We start from the raw sequence: 19,600 nt of genomic DNA, 5'->3' as shown, positions 1-19,600 counted from the left end.
AATGGTTGTTTGTCTATATGTGTCTAGTGATTGGCTGGCGACCAGTCCTGGGTATACCAAAGTCATCTGGGAAAGACTGGAGGTCAAATGTTTAATTAAACAAATGACACACAAGCATATTCATACACAATCTGAGGTTTATATCGTTTCTATTAAAGAACACAAATTTACAAACTGTACAAGTGCTCAATCAGCCATGATCAATCAAGCAATCAGTGAGACGACCAATCAAATAGGATCTCCCACACTAAAATATCTCTTTAGTTTGTATGACAAACATTGGGGGCAGACGCAGGGTGCATGTGGAGTGAGTGCTGGTGATTCCAGGGATTATGCTGGTTGGTTACATCATCTCAATTCAGGCAGTGTGTTAAAGGTCCGTCTAGAATCCTTACTAAGTGTCCTCCTGTGCAAAGCCCCCTAACCCAAAACCCCCACCTTGTACTGAAAGGTCAGCATAACATTCTTATTATTTTTTTTTTTTTACCAAACTCCCATCCATTATATCTGTTCAGTCGCATTTGGACAAACATCATATATACACACCAAGAAAATAATCAATAGAACTACAAAACATGCACAGAGACTTTCCATAACTTTTGCCATTTTGGATACTGATGTTAATGCAAACACAATGTTTATGTGGAATAATTTGAAATGCCTTTAGATAGATTTTGTATATAGTGCCAAAACAATGTCGTGTACAGGTGATAATATATGGATGTTCTCATTCCAGTATTAATGTGGATGGTGAAACAGTGATACACTATTTATTTATTTTACCCCCGATTATGCTATGTATTTATATACACATTCCCTTTCTCTTCAAAACAAACTGACTCATGACATGTCACAAATGGTCCCTAAGATCATGGATATATGATAGTTGTCTGTTCAGAGATGGCATGTGTAAGTTTTAACTAAACTAGTTAGAAATACTTAGCTTATTTTTTTTAACAGGGTATTATCAACTTTACACAATGAGTTACATTGATGCTGGATTTTTTTTTTTTTTTTTTTTTTTTTTTTTTTAAACTCTAAAGAGGTGTTGCGGTTTGTGTGCACACATCACTTTTTGTATAATTCATGTATCCCAAAAACTGGACAAAAAAAGGTACCTTTTTCATTAAAAACAACGACAACAACAACAACAACAAAAAACACACACACTCATTGGATTACACAACTCCTTTTTCATCTTTCACAAAGAAAGTCCACTCTTGGAAGGTAAAGTGTGTGTGAATGCGGGATGTGTTTTTCTGCTGTGCTCGTTGTTTGCTCAAGGGTCAATGCGAAAGGCTAAAAGTTTGTCGGAGTGCAGATTGTTGAGGGTGCGGAGGTCTGGAAGTCGCAGGAGAAGTTTGGAGAAGAGCGAGCTGTCATCTGGATGGCGCCGACTGATCAGTGACCGCAGAGCTCGGATAAGACCCTCCTGGAGCTGCTCAACAGCGAGCATGTCTGAGATTCCGTAACGATCTGAGGAGATCAGAGGATGCAGATGTGAGAATGTGGCCTATCAAATATTGGACAACGGTGCCATGAAGTAACAGCTTAATTCGATCTGTGATTACGCTCGTAATGCAAAGCACTCATATCGCAAATCATCTTTCATCATTGACAGAAATGGAAATGGCATTAATCCGTTCAATATTTTTGTAATTGGTTTGAAAAGGAAAATAGCACTCTTTTATTGTGGTTTATAAAAACATAAAGTAATAAATAATATATTGAATGTAAATAATTAAACAGTCTGTGCATCATGATTAATGAATTGCGTTTCAATCCAGGTGGCAACAGTCACGCCCACTCAGGAATTTTTAAATGCTAATTCTTAAAATTTATGTATTTGAATTCATTTATGAACTTGCCATCAATTTGAATTACTTAAAATTTAATGTAAACAGGCCAATAAATTCAATGTGCTGTATATTTGCTCAGCCTGCCATAATCAAACTATATTCATATATTTTACTTGATTTAATTTCATTAGCTTTGGAATTCACAGATTTATTTTAAGGAATGGAAATACCTTGTAAAAAAAAGTTTAATTTAAATAGAATATCTTTTCCTGAAAGTGTTATAAACCCCACAGAAATGCTATTCATTAGCCTGTCTAAGGAATTTCCCATTTAGTGTTAGCATTACGCTAGCAAAATTGTCTTGTTGTTTAAAATACATAATCTGCAATTATCTTTGTTTGATATTCATTTGGACAGTAAACCTTAAATTTGAGTGGCAACAAATAGCTTGAAGCCCCTTTTTCTTCTAAGAATTGTTCACTATCTGCCAAACTGCAGATTGTTGTGAAAAAAAAATAATCAGCCAAAATGATGGCTTGCACTGTATCTCAAAAGACCTGTAAGTCAAGTCACTCGTATCTCAAGGCGGCACTGAAACTGGCTACAACATCCGATTAGCATGTGAGCATTTCCCACCTGCTGATACCAACACCACAGCCATGAAGAGGGCCATTTCATCAGGCTCTAACCCCATGGAGGCCAGCTTCTCACTGAAGTCGAACATCGCGTCTAGTAGGGAGCCCATGCCCAAAGCTCGCAGGGTGGACAAAGGGTACGTTTGACCATTCAGGAAGGTCACCGTATGCTCTGCAGCATTGAACAAGGAGCAGAACCTCACCATCAGAACCTAAGCAAAAAAAAAAACAACAACATTCTGTTTATTTCTGCAACTTCCGCATTTTGGATTCAGGTCAACACATGGCTCGAGAGTAGTTATGATGAATGTGCTACCTGGAAGGTGCCTGATTTAAGCAGCATGACTTGGTCCTGCTGGCTAAGCTGTTGAAATCCTGGGATGCCCTTGGCGAATTCGACCACCTCCTTGACAGCAGGGGTGAAACACTGAGAAAAGGACTCCCAAATCTCCTGACTGGTGCGCTCTGCCCCAGATACAGGGCATGCGTTCAGAGGACAGGCCTTTAAAGAAATAGAAATGAAATGCATGAGTTTTGAGTCAGCTGAGACAATGCAGAAATGTTGTTTGTTTTTTTTCCCCCTGCACTTACCAACACTTTAGCTCCCGGAGCTAACTTCCATGGGCAGGAGGGTTGATTCGTGGCGCTCCCCGCCTTGCATGAATAATTGGCAGACCCTCTTTGCGTTGTGTCAACACTTGGCTGATGATTTTGATTTGTTGACACTACATATGTGTAGCGATTATTGTCCATGTTGTGGAAAGTCACTTGGTTGTCATCAGGAGCAATTGGGCAAGACTGGTAACTGTGGGCGGAGTGGGCTTGTCCAGAAATCTGCCGGAAATTACAATCTTGAGAAGCGTTGTTGGTGGGGATGATTTTGGCCCTCTTGGCTGTCCTCTCCTGGCCGCTGCCACTGAAGATGTCCTGGTAGGCTCGGGAGGTGGCCCCGATGGCCTCTTTTGAGCTACCGTCTTCTGCGCTGCGGGGTGCATCTTTCACGGCCGACGCATCCATATCCATGGCAGCCGACTCATTTAGGCTATTCATGTAGCTCTGCATCTCATCCAGAAGTCGCTGCTTCTCTCTTTTCGGGATGCGGCCAAAACGTACAGCTGCAGGAAACATAGCAAGTGAAGAGGTCAGAATTTGTAATCATGGGCTATTTTTATTGGCTACTAGTGACGTAACGATATCCAAACATCACAATATAACGATATGAAGGTCACAATACGATAATTAATCACAATATGGTGGGGAGGTTGGCGACACAAAAAAGGTCACAATATCGTAAAAAATTAGCTCATACTAAAAAAACAATCTTGTGCTTTTGGACATTACAGAAATGCATTAAACACTTACTTGCTAATGCAAACACACATTGAGTTACTCCTCATATTGACTCGGTTCAAAATTATATTGCGTGCCCCTTCACCTCACCATTAGCATGGATTTTAAAGATATAAGGACCAAAACATGCCTTGTGAAATTTAACTGCACTAAAAAAAACTAGCTAGCAGAGGGTGCTAGAACTGCACAAATGGAAATCAACCTGACTTTTTTTTTTTTTTTTTTTAACAAATGTACTGCTTTTAATATTGTGACATGACGACAATATATTGTGGCAGTTCTAATATTGCGATATCATGATATTGCCGTTATCCTTACATCCCTATTGGCTACACATTCTGTAGAATAAATTTTACCAAGACTTCAGGTTGTGAGACAGCCAATCTACTCCCTGAGCCACGCAGCTCTTGCTGTGTTAGTATATCGTTCATCTCAGCTGGAATCTTTCCAACTCCAAGAGATCAACATTTTCATCTCTTCTTGGATAAGCAAACAGTAGGAGTGGCATAACTCAGGTGGTAGAGTGGCCAAGTTCCCAAGCTAAAAGTCATGAGTTCATTCCTCAAACCTTGAGTGACATTTTATTTATTTTTATATTTTACTCTCTTCCAAGTGTACATTTTAATCTAAACTGAGTCTATTTGGTCCCGCTCAAAAAATTGAATTTACTGTGTACAAAAACTCAAAATACGCGATTGAACTCTACCGCAATGTGATAAGAACAGACAGAACTATTGCAGGCTCTCACAGAGAGCTCATGTATGCTGCAAGATGCAAACTTCCTTCTCCTCACTCGTCTCCCCTTCCCTCTTCCCACGGTAACCATCAGCTGGAGCAGCTATTTATAGACTCCCTGCTAGCATCTGCCTCATTCTCTCCTTCATCCACCACCGTCTCCCTCCTCTCCCTCTGTCGTAAGTAGGGCAGTGGGGCAACGTGAGCGTGATGTCACTGGTACTGAGCTTGTGAGCAGAAGGATGAGAAGAGGTGGGCTCCAAGAGACAGACACAGCCGCATGAAGAAAACGGAAGATGGGCATGCGTGGAAAGTAAGAGTGCTTGAGTGTGCCTGGGTTACACGAGGTAACGGCAAAGTTTTGAAATGTCAAAACTTTTGACAAAGCACAGCTTGTGCTGGAAGTGTCTCGGCACAAAAAAAAAAAAAAAAAAAAATCATGCAGGTGAGATGATTTACTGGACTGTTGCTGTTTACTCAATACACACCCAAATACACACTCGTTTTCTCACTTCCTGCAATATAGAACCAGCATAGAGGCTAAAAACAAAACAAAACGTTTCATCATGGTGTGCTGTTTCGGAGATGATGTGTGTGCTGACTGATATTTGCATTTGCAGTTGTAGGGCTTGGTGCCCGCCTGCGAAATCAGGGTGATCTATAGATGTAGGCAGTTGCATGTGGTTTTCCTGTTTTTGTGATGGTTGAAAGAGAGTAAAAATGGGTTTTTAGGTTGCGGTCCTGGAGTCTTAAAAGAAATGCCACAATAAAAGGGTCAGGCTAACTGCTTTTACCGACAATTTGGTTGCGTTTTGCCACCCGACTGTTGCTGCACCTGGATTGTCAGACACATACAAAAGTAACGGTATGGGTAAGCAGGCCACGTTGTGGTTCCAATATCTCTCAGACTGAAGTTACTAGAAAAATTGGGTTTGTAACAAAAAAACAAAAAAAAAATCAACATCTTAGTTATTATTCATGAAAAGTTGGTATAGATTTGAGAAAGAATCACGAAAGTTGTGTATATATATAAAAAATAAATAAATAAATGTGGTCCTGTTCCTGGAGTTTGACCCTTGTGGTCTCCATACTAGACCAGGCTGGAGGTGGGAATAAACAAAAACTAGCGAGAAGAAGAAAAACTGGCAAACTGCATCAACTAGGTCGCATGTATGAGAACATTATGAGCTCAATTTTGCATTTTTCTGGGTCAGTCCGGTTGTTTTTCAATTTGCTGTGATAAGTGAGCACTGTGCAGCAATCAAGGGGATATGATTTAAAAAAAAAAAACACTGTCGCACGTCTTTCTTGCTTTCTGCATCTCTGGCTTAATTGTTTGCCTATCCCCAACGATGTTTTACGGGCATACACAAGGTAATCAAGTCGACCCTGTTCCAATTTCCTAAAATAATTCCTGTGTTTGCAGCACTTTCCTGGATGATAAATAGCTTCGGGGACTTCAAGGCTCCTGTACTCATAAATCATTAGCTGACAGGGGGATGGAGGAGGGATGAGGGAGCATGGTGGGGGGAGTTGGTGTGCTAAACAGGAGCATCTATCCAAGAGTATTGTTGGAGGATACGGTTTAGGGTCATAGAAAGACATTTCAAAACTTTTAACTCATTCACCGTGTGGCTATTTATAGTCATCAACTAGAATCCAACTGTTTACTGCCACTGACGAATATACTTGTCAATTGTGTTTTTTCAATGGGTAGCTGCGGAAGCTCTTGAGGACCAGGATTCCCTGGTGCAAGTGCACGTACAAGAGTGTGTACCAGTAGCTGGATAACCTCAAAGAACTTCCTGTGTTACTTTTTGACTCAGACACATATCTCCGCTGCCCATTTCCCTGCCGTGTTGGCTAATCAGGGCACCGTGGCCGAACTTCACAGAAGCGCTTCGCATTAAACTGTGTCAAGATGTCTCACCGTCTCGTGACATGCCAACAGACAGGCACTTCTTGAAGCGACAGTGCTGGCACCGATTGCGGTTCATGCGCATGATCAGACAGTTCTCGTTCTTCACGCACATCTTGTAGTTGATGTTCTGCTGGATGCTGCGGCGGAAAAAACCCTAAAACGAGAATGTACCACGTGAAACGGCTATCAAGTGGAAAATTTCAGCTAAATTCCTCTGTTCAAAGGGCTTACTTTGCATCCTTCACATGCATGGACACCATAGTGGAAACCAGATGCGATGTCTCCACAGACCTTACACAGTAGGACCATTCCACCATTCTCTGTGGAAGGAGAAAAAGACGGTCATTCCTATATATTACAATCAGGGATCTCAAAATTAAAACGTTAACTCTGGAGAGTAATTTCGTTAACTCTGGAGAGTAATTTCAATTCTTTAAAGCATTAAAAAAATAAATAAATAACTGTAAACTCAGTTTTATTTACTTCCTGTTGCGGCCTATAAACTGCACTATGCTGGAGTGTGCTGCTTGTGAGCCCAACTAGACCAAGAAGCGAGAAGTTTTGAGAATTGTTTCTCTGAGAAGAAAAAAAAATGTCTATAAAGATCTGTCCATTTTAACCGTTTTGTTCAATAGTTGTATTTTACTGGAAAATAATTATTTACAAGGATCAAAGAAATCGATTACAACAGCTTTGATTCTAAATATACTTCCTATTTAATGATTTCACATTAATTCCAAAAGCAAATATCAGTGACAAGCTTTGGAGAATATAGTAGAAGCAGAAGTAGGAAAATGTGATTAATCGCAATGAACTCATTTGCTCCCAAATAACGTATAAATATGTTCTATTTTAAATATTAGGATGGTCCCAAAAACATATTTATGTTTTTTTTTTTTTATGTTTTTATGCCAGAGCATACAGAAGGCTTTGATGCAGCCTCTGAACCGAAGAGAATGCCTGAAGAAATAATAATTATAAAAACGGCCAGCAAGTGGCAGCGGAGTATAAGAGATCAACCAGGGCCATGCTGCAAAAAGCTCTTTTCCCAATTGTTTTAAACAAATTTGTGAATAATGATGAAACTTGGCTATATGCTAATTGCTGCAAAACGGAAACAGATTTTACTGATGAAAGAAGAGACGCTAATCTTCCTTTTGGTAGGGTCCATGTTTTTATAGCAACAGAACACAATAATCTGTGGGCCTTTCAAAATCAGTCAAAATCCAGTTAAACAGCTGGGAGCGAAGGGGGTTGCTTTAGTGAAAATGGCTGGGAGTGAATGAGTTAATGAAGGAGAATTATGCGATTAATTAGTTAAAAAAAAAAATTAATCGCTTGACAGCACTAATCACAATACTGTATAGCATTATCTCTTAAAATCGCAAGATGGCAATTTTATATGTGTCTAATTTTTAGTTCTTGATTATAAAACGGCCACAAGAGTGCAGCCAAAACTGGTATAGTCCACCGTCACATGTACTGATACGCTGAATTAAGACACCAATACCGATGGTATTGCTACTCTTACTCTGCTGTCTGCTATATATATTTTGTTCCAAATAAAATGTCAGCCAGGACACTGAAAAAATACATACTAGTGAAAGTTCCATGGAAGCCACACGGCCTTTTTCCAGCAATTGGATGTGCATAGGTATGCTGCGGAGTAGCTGCTGCAGGAGAGCCACGATAGACGTCGGGGAATTGGAACACGAGTTTTGAGGTTGGAGTGGTTGACCCAGACGCCCTCTCTTTCAGGTCACCGATCTCTGTGAAGGTAACTTCCTCTGGTGACGATGGCTGCGAGTGTGAGGAAGGTGACTGCGTCTGGTACCCACTGGAGGGGCTCCCCGGGATGGGGCTGGAGCTTCCGGAGGAGCCTGCATACAGGATGACTCCTCCACCTCCTGCAAACAAGGCAAAGAGCAGACCGGTTAGTTACTTCGTTTGGAAGATGCAGCTGTTCTGTAAATTACACATTTGCTTCAAAATGTTTGTAGAATGAATCAAACAAGAGTGTAGCTAGGCAGATGTACTTCGGTTAGCTGATATGTGAAGGGAATGGAAATGAAAGATTTGCTTTTTTGTGGCATCAACAGCAAAAAAAAGTTAAACAAATTGTGGATGTTTGGATTGTAATATTAAAGTACGTCTTTTTGCTAAATTCAACTGGTTAAAAAGTACTATTGGATCCCAACTGGGTATATTAGTGACATGATTCCTAACCAATGAGTTGCAGCACATTGTTCTGCCGTAAACAATTGTACAATGTAACTTATTGATGTGAAAATTATTTATTAACCACAAATAATGTATCTTTCTTCATCTGTGCTGGCAATGTATAGTGACAGGTATAGTCTTTCACTAGATGGTGGAAAGTTCAATGGACCTGCCTATCCATGCACCTGTTGCAATTGTTCAATAAACAATCCTGACGTTGCACTAAATACATTTGAGTAAACAGATATGACGTCATCATTTCCGTATACAGTAGTGCTTTGTGTGCAAAAATGTGCATTGGTATAAATAAATAAATAAATAAATGCTGAGAAACACTGCATGAATGCAGTTTGTACTTTGCGTAAACAAATTAGCTCTCGTGTAGCCCAATTTCCAAGAAAGAAAATTGTTCAGCCACACTACAAGACGTGATGTCATGTAATGTTGCACAAGCTTGGTGGGCATCAGGGAAAAGCTCCGTGAGAAGCTGCGGCGGCGTGTTGCCTCATCCTGAGTGTAAAAGGCGCAACCGACAACACGTGCACGCTTAAAAATACAAGTGATGGCACGGGAAGAGAGCAGGCAAACCGCGATCACATTCGCCAAAAACACCAGACGCGTGTTTTTTTGTTAAAGATAATACAGTACTACTAATAATACAGTATGACGCTGGTGCGCGCACGCGATGCATAATGTCGTTTTGCCCGTTCAGCTGTGCTTGCATCCCAGGTTTCTCTTTGCTGTAACCCCCCCCCCGCACTTCTAGTCATGCGTTGTGGATGAGCTGAGACACGGCCTCACGTGTCTGCCGGCTCCGCTGCCTCCTCCGCTCCAATAGTAGCCGCGCTCGTTCTCCCCTGGCACCGTGCCCAGTGCCGGCAAGCCGCATGACACCTGACTGCCGCCTCACATGCGTGCACTCCTGACACGGTTTCAGCTTGAAACAAATCCGCAGTCCCGTGTTGAGATGAGCAACAATATCCAAGTCAGAGCTTTCAAACACTGCTGTGATAATGCGCCGCCAAACAGTTCATTGTGCGTTTATTTTTTTTATTTATTTATTTTTTATTTTGGCATATTGAAGAATTGCCTGTGTGGGTTGGAATGCAACACAACACAAACAGAAAGAATTGCTTGCATGTGCTCAATATTCCAGCTGATAAAGGCAATAAGGATGCAATTATAGGCTGAGCTGCACGTGTAACTGCAAATTTCACAACTCTGCAATAATTTACACAGTTCTGAATTATGGTACTCCCACTTACTATATGTCATGATCAAATGGATATAATGCCAAGGGCCACCCTTCCTGTATTGGTGTAAATGCTTGCCCTCTCGCTGCACAGGGTATTTGTTGAGCTGAAACGCTGAGATAATCCCTCAGCCAACACGTGTTGCTGGATTTGTTGACTCATGCCAGCCAGAGCCGCAGACAGACCCAACAAACGGCAGGCCTGAACCTCACCTCTGCCACGGCTTACATACAAGACAGCCTCAGCCCAGCCCCTGCCTCACCTCAAACACATGGCTGGTCCACCTGAGGGCTAATGTGTGGTTAATGTTTAGAAATGACCCCAAGAGCCATCACATATTTATAATATTAATTTTCAATTCATAATCTTGTTTCAAATTCCATTTAAAATATGTTGTGTTTGTTCTGAATGGGGAAAACAATTATATATTGGGTGAAAACATTAAAGGGATTAATTACATCACGGTATTTTAAGACCACCCAACAGTTAACTATAGGCATATAATATTTAAATCTTACCCTTGACACCATGTCGATGTGATTTATTATGAAATATTAGGTGTTCTGCTGGTTAGTTTTCTAACGCGGAAGTAAAACGCCCGGTTCAGTAAAACCCCGCCTCTCTCCGTGTGATTGCCGACTGCACTCTGTTGTTGGAGATCTGCATTTGAGCACTCCTCTGAATGCAAGCTATCAATTCTTCAATAAACATTTGAAATAAAACGGCTGCTTGCCACAAGAAATCGTTGAGGAGGAGAGAAAAGAAGAAGGAGGAGGTTGGTCAGAGAGTTGGTCTCGAACCGGGGACTTGCTGCTTACAGAGCAAGCACACTAACCACTATATTATTAGTTCAGTAGGGTTGTTGTGCAACTTTACACAAGTGTCAGCCAGAACCTTTCTGGGATTTTAAGACGACCAATTGTCATTGCACAAATATGAAGGATAATTGATTGCTTTGAATTCATTTGGACAGGCTACATTTGTCACTATCCCATGGAGGTCTCAGAGAAAGTGGACGTGCGTTTAGTCCACAGAGGCGGTGAGGGGTTGGGTCTGCACTTTATGATGTCATAAAGTGAGCACTCGCTCGTTTTCTCAGGTTCTGCTGGTGCTTGGAGAGCAGAATGACCTCGAATTTCTCATAGAGGGGCGAATGGAGGAAAGTACCACTTTCGTAATGTGTTTGGGGAGAAATTAGCATTTTAACATGGCTAAAGGCTCCAAAAAGTTGATTTTTCATGTTGCCGTCCCTTTTAAAGCAAGGATAGCAAAGTCATCTCTCATGATACATTAGTATGCCTGCTGGATTGTTTACACAACTATCACTTTTCCCACATTTTCCCTTCATCCTCTTTGGGATTTCCCACGCCGGCCAAATGGGATTGACTTGCACACTGTCACTCGGCACAAGGCACTTTGAATTTGGGTCACTGTAGACAGCATTAACTGAAGAGACAATGAGGCTTCAATGCCAATCTTGAGCTTACCCGTGCATGCGCTAATCTGCCTGTGACTGGAGTCAGGCAGAGAAACAACGTGAGCGGAGAAGAACTTCACGGCTACATGCACTTCTGTCTTTTCCCCCCTTATCGCCTACTTTTGCAGTCACGCAGAGAAAGGCGGTTGTTAATGTGGCATATGGCAAGGACAAATACTGCTTTCCTCACAATATGGCTATCGTTATGCAAAACGGAATGATACGGGCCGATAGAAATATGCGCTACTGATTTATTATAAGGACTCCTTGGGTGTTTGCAGCAAACACATGAACTCAAAGTGAGTGTAAGTAGGTCAATATCACAGGATCCTGCCTCCAGCCTCTCTCCAAACTGATGCCGCATCACCCTACTTCTGGCTCATGCAATCCTAAGGAACGGTTGAATTAGATTTTTGAGTAAGGTTTTGTGTGCGATGTGTCACTTTATCCCAACAGTGGCAACATGACCTGGCTTGTTTAACCTTTGTTTGTGTGTTTTTTTTAGTTGATAAATAATATGGAAATTGATCAATTTGGATATGGCTTGTCACATTTAACTATTTGTTAGTGTGCCATATGGGGGAAAAAAAACCTAAACACACAATATAATCACTATAATGTGAGCATGAAATGGATTTGATCTACTTATTTGTGCATCTGCCTCATTCCTGCTAGCTTCACACTAACCTATATGTTAATTATAGAAAGCATAATTAATTCTGCGAGATGTCTTCTCAGCAGCCTGCTTATTCATGCAGCATACTTTTACTTTTGTGAAATATGAAAGAATATGTGAGGCATTTGTGGATTGCTAGTGGGTGCTGGTTCATTTGTGCCTTCCAGCATCGAGTGCCTTGCACATTTACATAGATTGGGAAACAATTAATTAATTAAACAATTAATTTAGAGCAGTGTTTTCTAACCAATGTGTTTTTACAGCTCAGCTCTCAGGAACTTATTAAAGTCCACTAAATTAGTCTGAAAATGATGTATGTATCTATGCCAGCGATGTATAGTGACAGGCAGGACAATTAAATGCTTGTCCACTAGATGTCACAAGGTACAATAAATCCGATCAGTGTTCAATGAATCAGGCCCAGAGTTCGCACCAAGTCATTTTGTGTGTAAATTGAGACCAGATCGGCTTTATTTTAGTTTTATAGTTTTTGTGACTTTTTTTTTTGGTGGTGTGCTTTGATATTTCCACCCATTTTCTAAACATTGTGTGTTCTGACAACAGTGGTGTCTTGACTCACAATTGCCCCAGTTTTCAAGTTTTCAATTTCTGAGCATCACTTAGTTTGTGGTACAAGTAGGGCTCAACGATTAATTTTTTCAAGGTCCTCTTCCCACGTATTTATGAACCAATGCAAGCAATAAATTAATCTGTTACAATAATCAATATCCGATTTATTATCTGATGTATCTGATGTTGATAAGAACCATCACAAATAGCGATTAAGTTTGTGAATATTCTGATTAAAGAAGTTCGAAAATAATTCTGTTTTCGTCAAATAGTATTTATTTACAGTGTACATAATGAAAAGTAGCATCTCTTTAATTAAGACAATATTAATAGACTTAATACTTGAATCAGAATTTACCCAGGTTATATGGAATAAGACTTTTTCAATAAAGGAGCTGTTGTTCTTGTCTATTTCTTATAGTTGAACTCAATGAGCACTAATAGCTATCGTATTATTTGTGTTTTATTTCTCTAGTAGTGTATTTTCACTTATGTCTATACTGCATTGGATTGTACTAATTTTAACTACATACTGGTGAAAAAAAATAATGTAAATAAACTTATAGTTATAGGCCTGGAATGGATTAATTGCATTTCCATTCATTTCAATGGGGAGCATTACCTCAGTGTGAGTGTTTCAGGTTACAAAAAGGTGCATCAAACCGAACCAATTATAGTTTGTAACTTGAGATTCCACTCTGTTAATAAATTGAGTTAACAGTTTGGCCACGGAACAAATTAAACTCTTCAGTCGAGGTATCGCTTAACAGCTGTACTCATTAGTTTACATACCAGGACAGAATTTGTTAAATTTGGGCAATTTTGAAGAAAATAAGACTGATGACAAAATGGGATCATGTAATTATTTTCTTAATTGCTACTGGATGTTTACTGCGATCGGCTGGCAACCAGTCCATGGTGTACCCCGCCTATACTGGCCAAAGCCAGCTGAGATAGGCTCCAGCACGCCCTGTGACCCTTGTGAGGAATAAGCGGTCAAGAAAATGGATGGATGGATGGATGGATGTTTAATGATTGTGCCATTCTGACATTTTCCCATTTCAAGTTAAATAAATGTGTTTTGTCTGATTACACATGTATTCTTGAAAACAACCATACAAATTCTGCCAATGGGTAAAATTACTCTATGTGGCTCGGCTCAATAAAGGTTGGGAAACACTGTCCAGTAATTGTAGATTTTACTTTGAGGGTCAGACATTAGCTACTTCTGTACCCTCATTAAATTCCCAGTATTTAAAAAAATATATACAGCAATCTCCACTTCAATCCACCTGGATTAAAAACATCCGTTTGAGCCTGCAGCGTTTTTCTTTTCTTCTTCCTTCTCCTTACGCTGCTATCTATGTCAGAGGAAATCCGTTTGGTTCCAAAACACAGTCACGTTCCAGCGGCAAACGCGCCCTAATCGGATATTTGCCCCGAAACGATGACACGGGGACAGATGCTGCACTGACAACGTCATTGACTCAGCCACCAGAGCACGAGGGGGCGGGGCTAGCGCTTGACTTTCGATACACGCAGAAAGGCGCATGAGGCAGGGAAAACGTGACTAATGAAGAAGGGAGGGAAAAAGAAAACAAACACTGCACTTGAATGCACGGAATCGCTGACCCACTGACCAAACTCCGGAGGCGGCAACAACAACACTGAAGCGCCCGTGAGAGCTGGAAGCGGTAGCGAGCGATGGGCGGGACTTTAGCAGCTCACGCGTGGCACGCGGCTCTGCAAGTGGGGCCACGTGAGGTTTTTTTTTTTTTTTTTTTTTTTTTCATGGAGTTTTCAAAAGGAAGATGCAAAACTTCTCTCCAGTCATGAAGCAGAGCTTTGTAACAGCACCGAGGGGATAATGATGAGAGGCAATCAACGAGGACAGCATGTTGGCTTCTGGGTGGTCTATCGAGGCATTTTTGTTCGAGGTCGTCTAATTTATACTAATTAAGAGGAGAACTGACCTCCCCACCACCACCCTATTGACAAATACAGGCACTACATGTTTGTTTTTGTCCAATTTTAATATGTACATCATCAGGATGTTTTGTTGCATGTCCACAATAAAATCACATATATGGATTTGACCCCCTTACATGCTGTAATGCAAGAGCCTCAGCCACCAAAGTGGTGCCTGCTGACACCAGGTAGCCCCCCCAAGGACCACATGAGTAGCCCTTGGGCCCTTTCTAAAAATAGCTAACCAGCAATGGGACATTGTGATTTCCTAGGAATTTTGTATAAGTATTCATTTGAACGTGTGAACATTGGCAGGGATTTGTAGAAATAAAGTGCTTCATACTGATATTCACCTGCTTTCTAATTACTGTGACATTATTTAATGGAATATATAGTAACATTACTATTAAATGTAATTTGAGCAGATTTAGGTTTTCAGAAATGTGGATCAAACTGGTAGCCCTTCACCTTAATCAGTACCAAAGAAATAGCTGCCAGTATGGATGTTCAATACCACTTTTTTCCAAACCAATATTAGTACAAATACTCAACTTGTCAGTAGTCACTGATACCAAGTACCGATACCACTCGTACTTTGAAAATTTCCCCTTACAAAACAATGAAAGCTAATTTTAAAGGAATACCTAAATAACCTAACCTGGCAATAGCGCAACTCTCCACAGTAATTTCGTCGGGAAAAGGCGGGACATTCTGTACAAGAATTCGAGCCGATTGGACGATGCGACATTCTACACGTTTGTTTTAACCAATCACGGCCACGGGTGACTTTTCATCTTCATTCATGTCGAAGCGGGGAAAAGCACGAACATCTTACCAGCTAGAAATGCACGAAGCGCCTCTCGCTGTTCAACATTCAACAAGGAAACGGTGAGTAATTCTGCTAGAACAGAATTAATTGTAGCATCCATTCGGCCATGTTAGGTTTGTTTGTTAGCTCCGGCGTCGGCTTCCTGGTTTCGTCACAGTTGCATATCCCGCCCCCAAACACAATGTCACTCTGTGATTGGTCCGAACCACCAGTGGTTCGGGAGCAGCGGTTATCAGCGGGAGCGATACAAGATGTATTCTCCGGAGTTTGTGAACTCACAAATACCGTGAGAAGTCATCTTGCGAGAGCAAGTTTACAAATAACCCAATTTAGCATTTTTCCTTATAACTGTATGAAAGTAATGGCAATTTTTTGTATTGACCCATGACAGACGCTGTCTATACTCAGTACTCACCCAGCCCTAGCCCTCATTTTCAAAAAGGTTGGTGACACTTGTAATGTAATGGGCTCTCTTGACAAACCACATTCCAATGAGTGTACGGGAAATACTACATTTTAAAAGCCGTATTACAGCACACTCATTCATTAATTCAGTACATTAAGTTCATGAATGCTTCACTGAGCTGCATTGCATCATACTGTGAGCTGTTTCTAAAATGTTGGCTGCAATACCTCACAAATGAGCACCATTATGTTTGTAAAGCCAAAATTGTCGATTCAGGACTTAGTCTTTAACATATATTTATTATATTAATTTTAAATGAGGTAAACATGGTTATAGAAGGAAAAGGTCAGCTTTTGATTCAACCATTTCTTACCACACTAGACTTTGCGTTTGAAGGCTGTCAAGTTAGCTGCCAGGCAAACGTGGCAGAATGTGACCTGCTTCGGCTTCAGGTATATGCAAAGGTAGGTAGGTAACACTTTCGTAGTCTACTCTGTATCTTCACTGTGCTTGATCACTCCAACACTACTTACTCTATCGACTGTCACTCAAATGTCAAAACACTAACCCACATTCATCAGCGAGCATAAACAAAGCAGCCGACGCCGTGTTTTTATGTACAGTATCACCTTAAAGGTCTCCTGTACAGGAACGTGACCTGTACTACGCTATTAATGATTCACCATCAATTAGGAAGGAAGAGCAAAGCGAAGGACGTGCACTTTGGCTGACCTCGAGAAAGCGCTACCCAATGCCACTTAAGTGAGGGCAGTCCCACGCCGTTAACTTTAAGGGTGGCCTTGACAGTGAAAACAAACTCACTTCTCCGTGCCAACATTTGCATGTTTGTTTGTTGATAATGCAACTTTGCATGCGAGTGCCACTGGCAGGTCATGAGAATCGCTCCAATAGCAGTGACAGCCCTGCAAGTGCACGTGAGTTTGTTTTCATGGAGCAGGAAGTTGTCAGCATCATGTAGTGCGGAGCTGTGACATTTAATTATTATTATTATTATTATTATTATTATTATTATTTTATTACACATTTGCAACTCTTTCTTTGCATGTGTGATGGTTGCATTTTACTACAGCATCTGGTTCTTGTAAAACTTGATACACAATCAACATCATTATGGTTAAAATAATTTTTTAAAATTCTCTTACCACCGCCAGGGCTGTTGTCCATTTCCGTGAAGATGTAAAAAGTGAAGTTTCAAATCAGTTCAAAGCAGGAGTTTGGTCAAAAACAATAAACAACCAAAAAAAATCAAAAATCAAAAGAAGTACCCAAAACACTTGCTCAGTGGAGAAATAAAAAATAAAATAAAAATAGCAAGTGATGGAAGCGTGTCCAGTGGGCGCGAGTGATTTCCGGCTGTTAATTGCGTGCAGCCTTGTCTGTTGTGTCTCTGATGTGAGTAGTGAACATGCACTTGGAGCGGCTTCTTCTTGGAGCTAACCTGGATACGCCTCTTGCACGAGGGGAGGATCAAACCATTCTCATGTCTTCCAAGAAAGTAGAGTCAAAACATCCGCTTGTCATGCGTGACACACACACCCACTGATACAAACACCCACATCCGTCACGTTTGCAGGTGAGTAGAAAATGTGAGCGTCCCCCACTTGTGTGTGTGTGTGTGTGTGTGTGTGTGATCTGGCTCACGCTTTGTACTTCGCCGGGTCCTCTCTCTCCCTCTCTCATCCCCTCCCTCCCTCTTCTCTGTTCCTCGCACACGTTTCGGTGCGTTTTCATTGGTGGGGCTGTGACACGGAGAGGAGTTCGACGAGCTTTGTTCGACCGCGCTGTGCGTTCAGTAAAGCCACGCAACATGTGCGCTCTCCATGTGCCGGCTCGAGCGCTGCCCCACTGATACACATTTTATGCAAAACGCGGGGCGTGTGGCGCACAGGGCATTGGAGCCGAGAGGATGAAGCACATGGATAATGGGCGTGGCTCACCGTGACTTCCCCTGAGCAGCTCGAGGCGGTAAACACGGAAGAGGTGCCAAACGTTGCAAGTTCCACGTTTAGAGGTTACTATGACACGCAATAGGCTATAGCGATAATAAGTTAACCTACATCTGATATCATTTTTGCTTTTAAACGCTACTGCAATGGATGTATAGTTGAGGGTGTTGACTTTCAGCTTTAAGAGCTACATCGAGGTTATGCAAAGTAAGTAAGCAAGTAATTTTCAGTCTGTCAGAAGTATTTGGGCAAAGTGTACAGACAAATCGAATAGAATTAGACTTATTAGGAAAGGCAAGGTGGCTTTATTTATAGCACACTTATATGGGAAACACAACATCTAAAAGCATTTACAAACAAAAACGCTAAAGACATTCAAAGGCAGAGAGAGCAAAGACAAAAAAGTAAAATTATGTTAAGAGAACATAGATTAATTTGCCAACATTTAAAGACATTTACAAGCAAAAATACTTCAATACATTTTAAATGCAAAGATTAAAAAGTAGATTTCTAAAATTACTAAAAGACTGTAGGCTACAGTGAAACTGGTTTTAAAATTACTTAAAGGGGAAGTCAACCTTAAACATTTCGTGACAATAATATGTTGTATGTGACCTCACTAGTCAAAACATGACATTCGGATTAATATTACATTTGTGGAATAAGTTCTGAAGCAAAAAAAAAATAAAAAATCCAGCTCCCTTTTATTTTTTTAAGTATATATATGTTTGGCTTTTTAGCCTTCCATCTCAGGGGGTGGTCATTTTGACATTTACTGTCGACTGAAGATGACATCACAGTTGCTTAGGGCTCAGGCAATGGCCAATCACAGCTCACCTGTGTTCTGAAGCTGAGACCTGAACAACTGTGATGTCATTTTCACTGAACAACATGTGGCAAAATGGCCACCTCCTGATATTGATAAAAACTGCTAGATTTAGCTGCTGAACTCATATTCTACCAATTGTCTAACTTGTTCCATTTGCATGCAGCATAACAGCCAAATGACACTTCACCATGTTTGCTTCACCATGTTTGCTTTGAAACCTGCGTTCTACTGACCCAGGTTTGCAGACCTCAGTGCTTTACTGGGTTTATATTCAATTAGCATTTCTTTAATGTATACTGGACCCCAACCATCCAGTGGTTTATAGATCAGTAGCAGAATTTTAATATGTATTCTGGGAGTCCGTGTAAATAAAATCTCTAGGACAGGAATAATGTGTGCAAGGAAAATGTAAACAATTTGAGCTCAGAGGAGATAACGCCAGTTGCAGCAAAATGTGTAACGCACTTGTTGGTTTGTGAAATAAAATTCAATAAGTCTGCTTATGCATTTTTGTTTTCCCCTCCAAGGTTAGGATTGTTATGTGACATTTTTGTTTGTCAGTCCGACATGGTAAACTCAAATGCAAACATCTTTTTGCATGTGTGAAAAATGCAAACGTAACAAAGGAAGACTGGAGTCTGGATTTGAACCCACAACCTCAGAACTGTGAGGTAGATTGCTCACCAGACAGCAACCACTTGCCATTATGTTTTGCTACACTGTTCATACACAACCAGGCAGTTTTGCCATCTTTTCTGCAATTATTTACGTCATCCATTGGCTTTGTCGTTCACACCCACATGCCCTGCTGAACTAATTTTGATTTTCCAACCATGTATTTCAGTATTTTCTTTGTTTTTCTTTTCTTTAAATTCAGCTACTTTTAGTTTTTTAGAGTGGGTTTGCTATTTATTAATTTTTATTTCTTCGAAAATGCTTCATTTTAGTTTAGTTTCTTATAGTTT

The 19,600-nt window shown here is 40.7% G+C and overlaps 2 protein-coding genes across 5 annotated transcripts in view; one reads left to right on the top strand and one right to left on the bottom strand.

Moving 5' to 3' along the window:
* Positions 1–141: 141 nt before the first annotated feature.
* Positions 142–19,600, bottom strand: part of LOC144013754 (nuclear receptor subfamily 1 group D member 1-like) — a 74,794-nt gene continuing 55,335 nt past the window's right edge. Inside the window, exons 1-8 of one of the 2 annotated variants that reach the window (XM_077512939.1) lie at positions 17,003–17,164; positions 8,039–8,347; positions 6,672–6,760; positions 6,450–6,594; positions 3,026–3,549; positions 2,751–2,936; positions 2,436–2,646; positions 142–1,476 (exon numbers count right to left, since the gene is read on the bottom strand). In XM_077512939.1, the coding sequence (XP_077369065.1) occupies positions 1,280–1,476; positions 2,436–2,646; positions 2,751–2,936; positions 3,026–3,549; positions 6,450–6,594; positions 6,672–6,760; positions 8,039–8,347; positions 17,003–17,024 (1,683 nt within the window). In that variant the 5' untranslated portion in view covers positions 17,025–17,164 and the 3' untranslated portion in view covers positions 142–1,279. Of the gene's footprint in view, positions 1,477–2,435; positions 2,647–2,750; positions 2,937–3,025; positions 3,550–6,449; positions 6,595–6,671; positions 6,761–8,038; positions 8,348–17,002; positions 17,165–19,600 lie in introns of those variants that run through there. The other variant, XM_077512935.1, reaches the window with a different exon arrangement.
* Positions 17,274–19,600, top strand: part of rarga (retinoic acid receptor gamma a) — a 53,348-nt gene continuing 51,021 nt past the window's right edge. Inside the window, exon 1 of one of the 3 annotated variants that reach the window (XM_077512942.1) lies at positions 17,274–17,433. The gene's annotated coding sequence lies outside the window, so the exon portion shown is untranslated. Of the gene's footprint in view, positions 17,434–17,862; positions 18,014–19,600 lie in introns of those variants that run through there. The other 2 variants (XM_077512943.1, XM_077512940.1) reach the window with 2 other exon arrangements.

Source organism: Festucalex cinctus, chromosome 2 (assembly GCF_051991245.1).
Source record: "Festucalex cinctus isolate MCC-2025b chromosome 2, RoL_Fcin_1.0, whole genome shotgun sequence".
In the NCBI taxonomy this organism is placed as follows: domain Eukaryota; kingdom Metazoa; phylum Chordata; class Actinopteri; order Syngnathiformes; family Syngnathidae; genus Festucalex; species Festucalex cinctus.
The sequence above is the reverse complement of the archived record's forward strand: the minus strand, read 5'-3'. Positions and strand labels throughout refer to the sequence as shown.